General features: G+C 42.0%; 1 protein-coding gene across 1 annotated transcript; it reads right to left on the bottom strand.

The window, feature by feature from the left end:
• Positions 1 to 68: 68 nt before the first annotated feature.
• kptn (kaptin (actin binding protein)) lies at positions 69 to 11,284 on the bottom strand. The gene is made up of 12 exons (XM_044222071.1): positions 10,543 to 11,284; positions 8,738 to 8,820; positions 8,553 to 8,637; positions 8,414 to 8,468; positions 7,181 to 7,259; positions 6,737 to 6,810; positions 6,052 to 6,158; positions 4,340 to 4,444; positions 4,118 to 4,181; positions 3,845 to 3,980; positions 3,260 to 3,433; positions 69 to 551 (listed from the first exon to the last, which is right to left on the bottom strand). Exons 1-12 carry the CDS (start codon positions 10,742 to 10,744, stop codon positions 408 to 410), a joined length of 1,308 nt encoding a protein of 435 aa, XP_044078006.1. The 5' UTR covers positions 10,745 to 11,284; the 3' UTR covers positions 69 to 407.
• Positions 11,285 to 14,097: the final 2,813 nt, after the last annotated feature.

Genomic DNA, 14,097 nt, shown 5'->3' with positions numbered 1-14,097 from the left:
GTCAAATTAATTACAGGAAGAACACAGTAACAATACAGGCAATAAATACCCAACAAACAAGCAGAACGGTCTGTATAGACCAAACTGTCTTTATTGTCTGCACATGAGTGAACACTACAGTATCTACAGCACATCACCTCATAGCTTAATGTGAGCTCTTCAATCTGTTTCTTTTACCTACATTCAGTATTGCACCACAGAGTGTTACTGTTTTTGGTGGCAAATGTGATGTTTGATTTTTTTTTAACTAGTGTCTGTCATCACAACTAAATGTAAGTGTTCAGGAATAGTCCAGAGAAAATCCTTCACATTACACCTGGAACTAAGGCAAACACTTCCCTCTGAGCCAGTGGGACTTCGACATGTAAACCAAAGGCACTGGTTTTCATAAATTGATGGCGTCTGAGCTAACATTCCTCTTTCTTAGCTGGAACATCCTTCTTCTCAGTGTCTTGAGCTGTGGCTGAGTCCAGCTCAGAGCCAGCTGTCAGCACTGACACCCTCTGGGCGAGCCGATCAAGGACCAAATCAGCAGTGCTGGTAAGAGTATGCTAAAAAGACAGGGAACAAAATAACACAACATCAAATGAGATGTACAGTATTTAAGACAGATTTGAGGAAGTCTGTTGGATTCATTTGCTTTAGAAGTGGTACAGTGGTTGTCTTGTTGGGGATTGTGCTGAGCTGGTATTGGATGTGTGAGAGTGACAAAGCTGAAATGGTGCACGAAGTGAGATATTTATTGTTCAATAGCAGATCATGGCAATCATTTTTCTTTGGGGTTTGTTAGGGTTGTTGGCCAACTTCAACGGCTCAGTGATGGAGAATGATGCTACAAGAGGCCTCACATAACAGCTGAAAAACCTAATTTAATGGAAAAAAGCTAATGAAAAGCATTTTATTGAAGTATTTGGTCATTATGTCTTTATTAGATATTGGATATGGGATCTCTTTTAGTTTTCAAGCTTCTGTGGTTCTTATTGTAACCTCTGCTGTGTGCCTGACTGCTGACCAGGTGAGAGGACAGCTGATGAAACGCCACTCAAACAAGGCTGCAGGCCCCGATGGCGTTAGCCCCGGGGTGCTTAAAGCCTGTGCCCCTCAGCTATGTGGAGTCCTTCAACATGTCTTCAACCTGAGCCTGAGTCTCCAAAGGGTCCCTGTTCTGTGGAGGACATCTTGCCTCGTTCCTGTGCCGAAGACGCCGCGTCCCAGTGGCTCCAAGGACTACAGACCGGTGGCACTGACCTCCCACATAATGAAGACCCTGGAGAGACTGGTGCTGGAACAGCTGTGGCCCATGGTCAGACCCCTCCTGGACCCCCTTCAGTTCGCCTACTGGCCCCGGCTGGGAGTTGAGGACACCATCATCTTCCTGCTGAACTGCATCCACACCCACCTGGACAAGCCGGCAAGCACGGAGGATCATGTTTTTTGACTTCACCAGTGCTTTCAACACCATCCGGCCTGCCCTGCTGGGAGAGAAGCTGGCAGCGATGCAGGTGGATGCCCCCCTCGTGTCCTGGATTGTGGACTACCTGACTGGCAGACCACAGCATGTGCGCCTGCAGCACTGTGTGTCGGACAGCGTGGTCAGCAACACTGGGGCTCCTCATGGGACTGTCCCCTCTCCCTTCCTCTTCACCATCTATACCACGGACTTGAGCTACCACACAGAGTCCTGCCACCTTCAGAAGTTTTCTGATGACTCTGCTGTGGTGGGATGTATCAGCGGTGGTGATGAGACTGAGTACAGGGCTGTGGTGGGGAACTTTGTCTCATGGTGTGAGCAGAACCATCTGCAGCTCAATGCGACAAAGTCTAAGGAGCTGGTTGTGGATCTACGAAGGGCCAAGGCACCAGTGACCCCGGTTTCCATCCAGGGGGTCAGTGCGGACATTGTTGAGGACTACAAGTATCTGGGACTACATATGGACAATAAACTGGACTGGGCTAAGAACACTCAAGCTGTTTACAGGAAGGGCCAGAGCCGCCTCTATTTTCTGAGGAGGCTGAGGTCCTTCAACATCTGCCGGACAATGCTGAGGATGTTTTATGAGTCTGTGGTGGCCAGTGCTGTCCTGTATGCTGTTGCATGCTGTGGCAGCAGGTTGAGGGTAGCGGACGCTAACAGACTCAACAAACTAATCTGTAAGGCCAGTGGCATTGTGGGGGTGGAGCTGGACTCTCTGGCGATGGTGACAGAGAGGAGAATGCTGGCCAAACTACACGCCATCTTGGACAGCGTCTCCCACCCGCTCCATGACGTGCTGGTCAAACAAAGGAGTACCTTCAGTGGAAGACTCATCCCCCCAAAATGCACCACAGAGCGCCACAGGAAGTCATTGAAACTCTTTAACTCCTCCCTCTAAGTGTCAGTCTGTATGGCCCTAAGTCACTAAACTGGACATTGGACCATTAACATCACTGCAATACTTGAAATAATTGTGCAATATTTTCTGTTTAATACTCCGGTGCAATATACTCTGTTTTCAGTTTAATTTATTGATATTTATTCATACTTCTATTACTGCTGTGCAATATCCACCGTCTCATAATAATCTTAATAAGCTACACTTAACTTGACAGTTCATGCACTATTACTTATTACTTATATTATTACATTGTATTATTATACCATACATACTTATCAACCTCTAAATCCACTTTGGTACTTACACTTATTTTAGCTTTTATACTTTTTATCCACTTAGTAATTCATTTATCTTACCTGTTTTATAGTATATTATATTTTGATTTGCTTAGTACTTCTATTCGTTCTATTCTCAAGTGTGCACTGACGTGATAGTGAGCAGCTGTAACGAAAGAGTTTCCTCTCGGGGATCAATAAAGTATTTCCGATTCTGATTTCTGATTCTGATGTGAAAATGGATCGTTACTGACAATTACAGGCCACCCCAGATCAAGGGAACACAGGAGACAAAGCAGGCAAAGGGCCTGTAAAATCAATTCTATCAGTTCTGCTGCAATTTCTTCTGGTGGCCAGTCAATGTCAGCAATTACTTGATGCTAGTTCAGTTCACCTCCCCATTAGAAAGGATATCTTTTCCCAGTTAAAGCTCATGCTTTTGTGTTGACTTTGTAAGCAGATGAGCTATCTATTATGCTGATATGCAGAACAACAGGAGGCTCACAGCAGCTGTCAGCATCAGTACCTCTGACCCTGACAGGAAGCTACGATGTGGCTTTTATTAGTATCATGGATCACTGTAACAGAGCTGTCTGCTACATACAGTACCTGTAAGATATGCAGTCCCTTTAGCGTGAGGACAGCCAGCTCTCGCAAACCGTCCCCGGTCAAATCTAAGTAGATGATGGACAGCAAAGGACTCTTGAAGCTCCGCCTCCACTGCAGCTGAAACTGTCCATCTTGTCCTCTCCCTGCCGGCTGGAATTTATAACAAAGAAGTTCCTGCGTGGCAGAAAAGCAGATAACATTGCCATCATCAACATCTCACCACATCAGTCGGCCATTCTAATCAGATGCCTGAAAAGGGACAACAAAAGTGTCCTATTATGTATCTGCAGCTGAAAATAGTCCCCAACAAATCCTCCTGTTTGAGCAACGTTTGTTTAAAAACTACAGTGACCAGCTGTTTTAGGAAATGAATGAGCCTTATTTAAAAGTGAAAGACTTATTTTATTAAAAAGCTGTATGTCCTCAGTAGGAACCAATGGGCTTGGAGCTGAGAGCCAGAGGCACGCTGAAGAAGTCGGAAAGTAACTTCATGGGATTCATTGACAGTATAAAAATCTAGAATATCACCAGCTTTATCCTTTAAAGTACTATCAATCAAGTCCATTAGTAAAGAGGAGCACTGACCTGCCCATATGTTCCCAACAGCACCTCCTTCTGCCCGTCAAAATCCAGGTCAATGACCAGAGCACAAAGCACTGCGTCCCACTGGTCACTCTCTGAGAGGCACACAGAGCGAGACAAGCCTCGCTCCTGGACATCTCTGAGAAAACAGACGCAGACACAAATAACACTCTGTTCTGAACTCAGCCTGGAGCCATTTTCTCAACCACAGAGATGAAGTCTGAGTGAAAATGCAATAAACCAAGTGATATCTTTATAAAGTTATCTGATTCTGACCTGTAAACCACTGCCATCTCTATAGTACTGGTTACCAGAAGGTTGTAGCTTTCTATTTCCACACCTGAAAAAGAAAATACACAGACAGGCAGTCAAAAAATCCAAACTTTTCCGCAGTGATGGCCAGACATACGTTCCAGTGCATATCCAAAAAGAGCAAAATGAAGAAGAGACACACAGGGATACAGGTCTTAAGACGTGAAACTAAGACCAGTAACAAACCTTTCTCTCCACCGGGCTGGTTGGGCTCAGTTTGGCAGCTCAGAGGGAACAGCAGCACTGTAGAAATTGGACTGTCAAACTGGAACCGCCAGCTCTGCAAAACCTCTGATAAAAAACACACAATATCCTTAAAACACACCTACAGTATATTCATGATTGCAACATCATTGCAACATTGTAGTCGTTTAACACAGAACCAAGATGGAAACTATACAAAAGAGAAATATTTTGAAAAGAGGAATTTAGGACCAGTCTTCATACTCAAAGATGCAGAATGTACAGCCATGACACATGTGTAAAGAATACATTTAATGATAAAATGAATGATGGCTGAATCCATTTAGCTTTTCCTGGTATTGTGCATGCTGGCTCACTGTCACACTGTCAGGGCTTAGCGTGGATTCAGACAGGAAACAGTGTCTGTGTTGGTGGGGGTACGATCCAGGAAGTCCAATTGGAGTAAAAGAAACGCTTTAAAGACTTATCAGATGCCAAAGCACTGCAATACAATACAAAGACAGACAGGATTTTACAACTATCTTATCTTTCGTCGCAACACTCTCAAGGTAAACAGTAGAAATACGGCGTGCACGTTACAAACTAATCCACCACGGAGGTGCGCTTGCATGTATTTGTGACTTGCTGGATGACGTCAAGTTGCGTTGCAGCAAAAGTAAGGCCTGGTTCAACTTTTTTGCTGGACGCCCCTGTGTTGTTTTGATGGAGCCCCCTGCGTTGGCACCCCCGCTGCACCATTGGACCGCCTCCAGTCAAATGAATGAGAGGGCTGCATTTTTTTCACACAGCGCTCAAGTCTGAATGCGGCCTTACTGGGACACTTGAATAGAACGGAGCCATTGTTTATGTTATTAGTAACTCCGGGGCTTTTCCTACTATGACAAATCAAAATGTCTGCTGTGAATAAAGCCTATAGTGAATGAGTGAAGGAGGGTGTGACATTGTGTGCTGCACTCACACAATGTCAGCAGAATGGGAAGAGCCGGAAACTTATTCCAACTCTGGACTGCTCACCCCTTACTAGCCCCACTGCTAACCTTGTAGTCACACTATTCAAATAGCCTAAATGTGTTACACACTTGTAGCAGTTCATTAACAAGCGAAACCAGATACACGCAAACCGTGTTGAGCTCCTTTTACATTAGCTGAATCGATTGCATTAGTCTTAATATTGGGTTTTATTTAGATGTAACTGACAGTGATGGAGGCTTGGCAGCCATTTTGCCACAGGTTTGTAGGCACTTCTGTAGTTCTTTTCACCAAGTGGGAGATACTGTAGTTGTCAGAAGCTAGGAGGCTGAACGTTTTTGGTGTGATGAGGTGAATGCAGGGACGGCCCCTTCTCTCAGGACTGTGTGAGTGTGTACAGGCAGTGCTTGAATGGCAATGCACCTGATAGGGACAAATTACCCCTTCATTTTATTAGTATACGAGTCCAGTGACCCCACATAATTCCCCCCTTCAACCTTAGCAGAGGTCTAATCAGCCACAAGAGGTGAAAACACCTGTGTGGGTGTGCAGTGCCATAGGGGTCTGGCCAAAGGCACAGATGTGTTCAGCGCTCCTGGAGGAAGGGAGGGTGGCTTCACGGTATTCCTCAATCACACTTTGGAGGGAAACTGTGTGAAAAGGCCATGTGAGCCGAACCTGTCTGAATCTCAGAGAACCATTATTCTGTGTTTGGTCTCCCTCACCTGGTCCTGTCTGGTTGACCACGGCCAGTCCAACACAGCCGTTCTGACAGCCAAACGCTGAGAGTCGTCGGCCACCAGCTACACCCAACACATCCAACCACAGCACACTGCGTGGAGGGAGGGGAAACACAAGCATTACACACACATGGATCATACATACCGGTACGTTCAGCTCAGCAAATGTGTTGACGTACAGTATTTGCTTACTGACAGGACAGTAGTGAAACATCACTTTTCTGCCTTTAGCTCATATGCAGTATTGATGCTGGTGATTTTCTACTTCCATTGTCTTTCTACTCTATACACTGTCTCATTGCCTTATTGTGAATAATATTGTTTCTCTTTTCTTTGTCTGTGGCATTTTATATCGCTGCTGTCCTTTGTTACTTTTACTTTTCTATTTGCAATGACATTGTTGCTGTCGTGCTTTCTCCATTACAGTGTGCCTTTGTAAATGAGATATGGGGGGTTTTATCTTTCAGCATTCTTGTATATATCTGACCCACTGGCTGAGCATGAACAGAATAGTCTTTTGAGTCAAGATTTGAGCATAAAGTAAATTGGATTATGTAAGAAAATCATGAGACTGATTAACACAGAAAAAAAAGAGCGACTTACACACACACACACACACACACAGTCCGACAATAACAGATACAGAGCAAAGAGAGCCAAAGGGACTAACTTGCTGGGCAGCTGATGTAGTTCAGGGAAGAGTCTCTCCACTGGCTGCTCTTCAAACTGGTGGAGGGAGGCGTTCTGTTGGAAACAGGAGAGTCAGGCTGAATGCTGCTTTGATGATGCAGACCATACAAATGTACTGGTCTTTTGGTATATCTAATTGTAAAATATATTATAATATAATATTGTAAAATATATTATAATATAATTTATTCATTTTGAAAAGCAAAAAAAAAAAATCATACTTATTTACTACAAATAAATGTAATTAAAGGACATAAAATATTTTAGAATTAAATAAATAATTATAATAAAATAATAATGAGTTATTACATTTTCTACTTTTGAAAAGAGGAAAGGATTAAATCTACATTTTCAAGTTTTGGTCAAAATCTTGTCTCACACACACACACACACACACATACGTTCATCCAGTCTCTGATCTGACCTCCTTGTACAGGTGGATCCTCTGGTCATGACCACTGAGCAGAAATACTGTCTCTCTGCCTCCATCGTCACACTGCACTCTGACCGGGAGAGAAAGGGTTGCTGACATTTACTATCCAGATACACTCTGCCGTGTTTTCTGTCAGACACTGTCTGTACAGAAGCTGCTGACGGACAATATGATGGCCGTGAAGACACTAAAACCCATTCATGAGTACTTGTATAAAGTCTGATCAAAATTTCACAGTTAAGTCAGAAGTTATTAATAGAAGTCATTCATGCAGCACTATCAAGAGTGGAGTATTTCATACAAGATGAACCCTCAGGAAAGACATTAGGTAATAATAGTGGAAACAGCAATTCATTGCAGCAATAAAAGTAATGTTGCAGTAAGGTAAAAGTTAAGCACAGCACAGAATATAAGACATGAAAATAATACAGTTATGTATAGTAAAAACAGTTAGAAATGAGTGTGAATATATTCTACAGGATTCTATACGCGGTTGACATTTTCACTTGTTAAGTAGTTGGAATTAGAATGTTGTTGTTTCTGTTTTTCTATTATAATCAATAATCATAATGTGCTGTTGATGTAGAGGAGAGTACTGCAGATAATGGATATGTGTTAAAGAAACAAATATGTCAAGAAAACAAGCCTTGATGAAGGTGTTATTAGGGCACATTGTACTTTTTATTTATGTCATATCATTGAGTCTATAAAAACATTCTCTAATGGCAAAGTCGCCTCATAATATTCAGTTGTACATTTTATTCATCACTGACACTACATCCAATTACCTCCCTGCTATAGAGGCCATGTTTTATAACCACAGTGGGACGCTGATTGGACTGGAAACATTTACTATATTTCCAGTGTAACTGCTGCAGAGCAAAGCCTGTCTACCGGTTTGTAATGATGTCACTCATTTGTACTTGTCACTGTAATGTGAGTGCAGTATTTTGTTCATTCTGGGATCCTGTAGGAATGGTGACTCATTTTTTTCCTCACAACTGATTGGTCAGGAGTTGGTTCTTTCATTTGTTTTGATCTGCAATCCTGAACAAAACCTGCTCCTTGCAGGTTTGGCCTGCAGCGGCAGTTACGATGGCAACTGAACTCAGTGTCAACTTTGTGTGAAAAGCCAGAGTGAACCCCAACGTTAGCTGCTCAACACCTCGGCAATGTATGTTCACTGGCTCACAGTGTATCACAGCCCTGCAGCAGCAAACTTACTCTGTGTGGTACAGCTGGAAGGGCGTGAACTGCAACTCCAGATTCAGGCAACTCTCTGTTCAGAGACACACACAAACATCAGCATGTGAAACATCTGTTAGAGAGAGCACCGTACACATCAGGACGCTGCTTCACTCACGTGCAATAGACTCTAGGTTGAACTCTGAGCCAGGCTCATAGTCACAGTAGATATTCAGGAACGGTGTGGCTTTGTCACCAGAGTCCTGCAGGAGTTGAGCCATAATTAACAATGCTTCCATAATTGTAGAAAGGATTTACAACCCTTACAGTAAAGTATACACATGAACTTAAATATGAAAATACCTTTACGAATGTGATGCCCACCACCAGGCCTCTTTTGGGTGGAGACTTGTTGAAGGCATCAATTGATACAATCTCTGCATCAACTAGATAAAGAAGACAGGATCAAATCTTCAGCATCAACCAACAACCGACATATATGGAAGACAACAGAGTTACAAAAACTGCCTCACTAAAAGAACGAAGATTAGTATACTTTCTACTTCAAAGACAGATTGGGCCATGACTTGTTGGTTTAGTCAGATTATTTGAGGCAGAAAATACATTTTAATTGAAATTTGCTATCTTTCATACTACCAGTTTATTAAAAGACTGTGACAGAATGAAGATTGCAGTCAAAACTCAGTGGATAAAGGTAAAATAAACATGGTGTAATAATTATTAAGTAACTGTTTCAAATAAGTTTACTATCCCAACACCTGAATACAGTCATCCAAATAGGCTGCAGAGCTGAATACACATGATCTCTATGTCTTTTTAATTGACAGGTGGCTGCTGCATGTGTAATTGTAAATTATGAGGAGGACATTTTAAAATTGCCAACTCATGAAAAGGTGAGCTTCACATTGACTTTTCATTATGTGGAGTATTTTTTCTCTTAGCGTGCCACAGTTTTGGACCAGAGAGGAGGCAGCGGTTCAGGACAGGAGCTGTCACTGTTCAGCACATCTGGGAAGAGACATCTGGACATACGGATTGTGAAAAATGTCCCGCTCTTTAAACAGTATGAACACTAAATGCAGCCTTTATGAAGGCAACTGTTATACTAGTTACAATAGTATAACAGCTGTATTGATCAGTTATCTTTGATTCTTTTAATTATGGTACATTTGGCTGTATAGACTACGATATGTATATAGTCAGTACCTTTCACCTTATCTAATGAAACTTGAAAATTATGTTTATATCATAATTAATTTCCCCCCCTTTTTTCCCTTATGTACTATTTGCTTTTTCAGTTACTTAGTTTTTGTGTTTATTTGTACTTCTTTAGCTCACAATTAGCATGTAGGCCATGTATATGTGCAGCGGTGGAGGAAGTATTCAGAATACCACAACGAAATGCAGGGAAAATACGTCATTACAAGTAAAAGTCCTGGATTGAAAATGTTACTTTAGTGAAACTATGCAAATATTATTAGCAAAATGAACTTAAAGTATTTTAAGTAAAAGTATGCAATGTAGAAAAATTAACTCTGTCAGTATGCTGTGATATTCTATATTACTGAACTATTATTACTGATGCACTACTGTGTAATAGCAGTTTACTGTTGTAGTTGGTTGAGGTGGAGCTAACTATTTTATATACTGTTGGGTAGTTTAATCTACAACAATGCAGCATTTTTATGAGCTCATCATATGTTGTGTATGTAAAATGTTAATCAGCAAAGTAACTAGTAACTAAATCTGTCAGATAAATGTAGTGGAGTAAAAAGTGCAACTCCCTCTGAAACGTGGAGTGAAGTATAGGCCTGCAGTAGCAGCGGATGGAAAAACTCAAGTGCAGTCAAGTACAGAACTTGGTAGCTGCAGGTGGCCTGTGCATGTGATGTGCCTGTGTGCTGGCTACTGCTTTATGTTCCCCTACACAAGGTCTGATTCAGCTGACCCATGTTCCATTTTAGTTACAAAACAATAAAAACCGATCACTTTAATATTCCCAGAGGGCCGATGAAAGCGTCTGTATTCCTCCACAGTCCGTTTATCCAGAACTGATCCTGCTCTGATGCGGGTTTTTATAGAGATTAGTGTGACCCCCCATGTTCTTGCTGTATTTTAAGTAAGTGTTGCTGTCTTCCGGTGAGTACCTGGTATGTAGGTGAACTGCACCTCCTTGGCCACAGGTCGGATTTTTTGCTGCAGCTCCTGGTATCTGAAACACAGCACCTTCCCTTTGAGAGTGGCCGCTAACAGCTCCTGCTCCCCGGCCTGACACAGCCCGTAAATGTTGCTCTGCGACGGGAAGCGGCTGAAACTGTCTTCCACGAAGGGATACGACTCTCGAAGCATCCTGCAGCACGAACCGGAACGCACTAATCACAAATCTGATCAGAAATGTCAAGAACGTAGACTGTTCATGGTGGTTTTGTGGCTGCTCTGTTCTCCAACTCCATTCACACGGCGTCAGGTTAGCTCAAATTAGAAATGGAATTTCCGGCCATTAATTTCAAAATATAGCTACCACTCGCGACAGCAGCTGATTTAGGTTGACCGCCTGACTCACAACTCCGAAGCCTCCGACATTTCTCTGGTTTATTCTCAATATCCTGACGCAAAACATCCGGGTTTGGGATGAGCTGCGTTCACGTGTGTTGGATATATAGCATTTAGTGCTCATAAACGATCCAGCCAAGAGGAAAATAAGGCTGTTCCTGACAAAAAGTGCTTTTCTTTGTATGGCCGATGTCTTAATTCTGTCGCTGAAACGTTGCTACGTGCTGACTGACTTTAAATAAATCCGCCCTGGTCATTATTTTCAAGTTAAACAACTACAATTCGTACCATTAATCGATTTTGAACTTCTGACTGTGTTGCCTAATTACGCACCGACCTGAGGCTCTGAAGGCAGCGCGCGGCTTTTCTCCTTCATGCTGTAAATTGATGACAGAGTCGACGCATCATGTGCACCATCCTGCCATCTACCGGTACTGCCTGTGCCATCCCAATTCAAAGCACTGGCTTTTTTTTTTCTTCTTTAAATGTGATTCTGTTATCAATAAACTGTTATTAATGACCTCGTCTTATTTTCTGGTTGCATCTGTCTCTGCTCGCTCATTCTCTCCTTCCATGCACTTCATTTACCCAGCCTCGCTTTATCCACATAAAGACCATGTTCATTCTTATTATTGAATTACATACTTAACAGATACCGCAGCAAACCGTTCAGATACAAGAGTCAAACATGATAGTGCAGATAATTCTACCAAACTACATTAGTGCAGGTGTGTGTTACATTCATTATAAACTCACCAAACCCTGGACACACTCTAGGTGCATAAAGGATGTTTTCATTTGGGCTGCCTATTCAGCAACACCTCAAGACCAAATCAGTCACATTAAAGACAGTGAATGATGTTTGTCCAGCAGATGTCAGTGAAAACTCACTCATCAAGTTGCTGAACAGTGTCTGGTGGAAAGCTGTGCGTGGCCCTCCTGCTGGTCAGCTTTACTGCTGAGAAGACGCAGGTTGGCCCAAAGACTGAGAGCCTAAGCTGCAGCCCAAGTAAATGGCTGCTGGATTTATATTGATGAAAAGCACATTTACATGTTCAAGTCCTTTTTAAAAAACACTTCATCTTTAACTCATAAATGCTGTGGTGTCCTTGAGAAAGACACAGTCCAAGCTTCCTCAGGAAAGCATGTGACTGGGCTATGACCTGTTTTATTTCACTTTCCAACATCACTACTTTCTTCTCATCTGTTAGGCTTTCTCTTACCCAGTTTTAAGTATGTTAATAAGCAAAATAGTGTCATCTTGGCTCAGCCTAGACTTGACCTAATGCCCGCCTTACCAGCCAGGGCTTTTCCCTCCTCTTCTTCAGTGAGTCTAAGAAACCTGCCCCTTTGTTTCCTCACAGGACTCTGCTGTCTCCTCACATCATCCTCACCAATGTCATAACAACTCATTGGGAATTCACTGGAAGACAAAGATTGGGTACAACATACATGATTGACAGCCATAGAGAAACACTTGTGAATCACGTGAAAACGGATGAGTCTAATAGTTTTGTTCCCACCTGATCTGTCATCACTAACCTTTAATGGAATTAGCTGGCTGAGATACCAAGCAGACCTGTAAGGACAGTGTTGTGAAGCCAGACCCAGCTCTCTGAAAAAAGGCAACAGCTTACCTCATACTCAGAAAACCTGATGTGTGAAAAAGAAAGTAGACAAAGAAGTGAATAAAAGAAATAAACATCTGATGCTGCTTCTATTTTGTGACCAGCACCTGTGAAGAGGGCAATAATAACTTTGGAATATGACACTGGACATCTTGTCCCAGACATTGACCAAACTGTTTAACTGAATATCAAATCAAATGTTTATTAGATGCACAATGTAACGGGTTATTTAGGGACAGAAAGCATTGCTGAATTAGAATTGTAATTCCTGACTAAGTCCTTATCATATGTCACTTTCAGTTTCAATAAAGAGACAATTTATCAACACATTACTGTAATACATATTAAAAAGTCATAGTTCACAATAAAGGAATGCAGCCTTCCTCTGTGGTGACACACAAGACCTTCTCCCTGCAATAACTACAACACTGTAGACTTGATAACCCATTCATCAGTTCAGTGGCCATGGTTCTTGTTGTCTAACCATCCCACTGTGTGCGTTACAATGTCCAGTATGTGTTGCTGGGGTGAGGCAGATGGAGGTGAGGCCCTGCGAGCTGCTGCTCCATATTGTGACAGTTCAGAGGTGGCGGTGTGCTACACCCCCACATCTCCTAATACCACCTGCTAATCCATCTGCAGGATTACTGTCCACTGTAATCACTCATCCTCCACACTGACACACCTCACCTCGCACTGCAACTCCTGACTCATTACACACACACACACACACACACACACATGATGAACGTACCGCAAAGAAGTTTATTGTGGCTGTGAATCAGGTTTATCATCATTGTGCAGTTTTTAATAATAATAATAATGATTTCATTTGTAAAGCATCTTCATGCAGAGATGCAATGCTTGAAGTGCTTCACAACACAGGATTAAAAACAACATTACTGTAAGCAGAAAACTAAAATGAAAATGAACAGTAACAATAAGTACTAATATATTACCATAAAACATAGAAAACAATAACAATAAAAACAATAGGAACACATATAAATAGCAAAAATACAAACTTAAGAGCTGACAAGGGAGTACTACCCCAAATTATAAGCCAGATTCAAAAGACAGGCCTTAAATTTCCATGGGAATTTGCCAATGCTAGAAAACTCAGTTTTAAGGTATTTGTACTTTACCAGAGTATTTCCATTTTATGCACCACATTTCAGAGGGAAATTGTATTGTATTGTAATTTTTCAGTTATTTAAAAGCTATAGTTACTGGTTACTTTTCAGATTAAGATTTTGCATAAAGAAACATGATGAGCTTATAAAGTACACTATGTTTTTGGCTTGTGACCCCTTACAAAAAAGCAGTATCTGGTTGGGGACCCTTGTCATGTTACCTAACTGTATATAAAGTAGTTCAAACAAGCTCCACCTCAACCCGCCACAACAGTAAAATGCTGCTCCAACATTGATGCATCAGTCTAATAATGTGATACTGGACTGATCCAGGGGGAGGGTGTTCCACAGTTTAGTGGCATAAAAACAGAAAGCAGCCTCACCAACT

Source organism: Siniperca chuatsi, linkage group LG14, assembly GCF_020085105.1.
Source record: "Siniperca chuatsi isolate FFG_IHB_CAS linkage group LG14, ASM2008510v1, whole genome shotgun sequence".
Taxonomy (NCBI): domain Eukaryota; kingdom Metazoa; phylum Chordata; class Actinopteri; order Centrarchiformes; family Sinipercidae; genus Siniperca; species Siniperca chuatsi.
The sequence above is the reverse complement of the archived record's forward strand: the minus strand, read 5'-3'. Positions and strand labels throughout refer to the sequence as shown.

What these genes read in the sequence shown, in the direction of transcription:
- kptn (XM_044222071.1), bottom strand. Translation starts at nt 10,744, where the DNA reads ATGCTTCGAGAGTCGTATCCCTTCGTGGAAGACAGTTTCAGCCGCTTC. An exon ending in TGGGCATCACATTCGTAAAG is followed by an intron (nt 8,638 to 8,737) that starts GTATTTTCATAT and finishes CAACTCCTGCAG; the next exon opens with GACTCTGGTGACAAAGCCAC. An exon ending in GGTCAACCAGACAGGACCAG is followed by an intron (nt 4,445 to 6,051) that starts GTGAGGGAGACC and finishes GTTTTTTATCAG; the next exon opens with AGGTTTTGCAGAGCTGGCGG.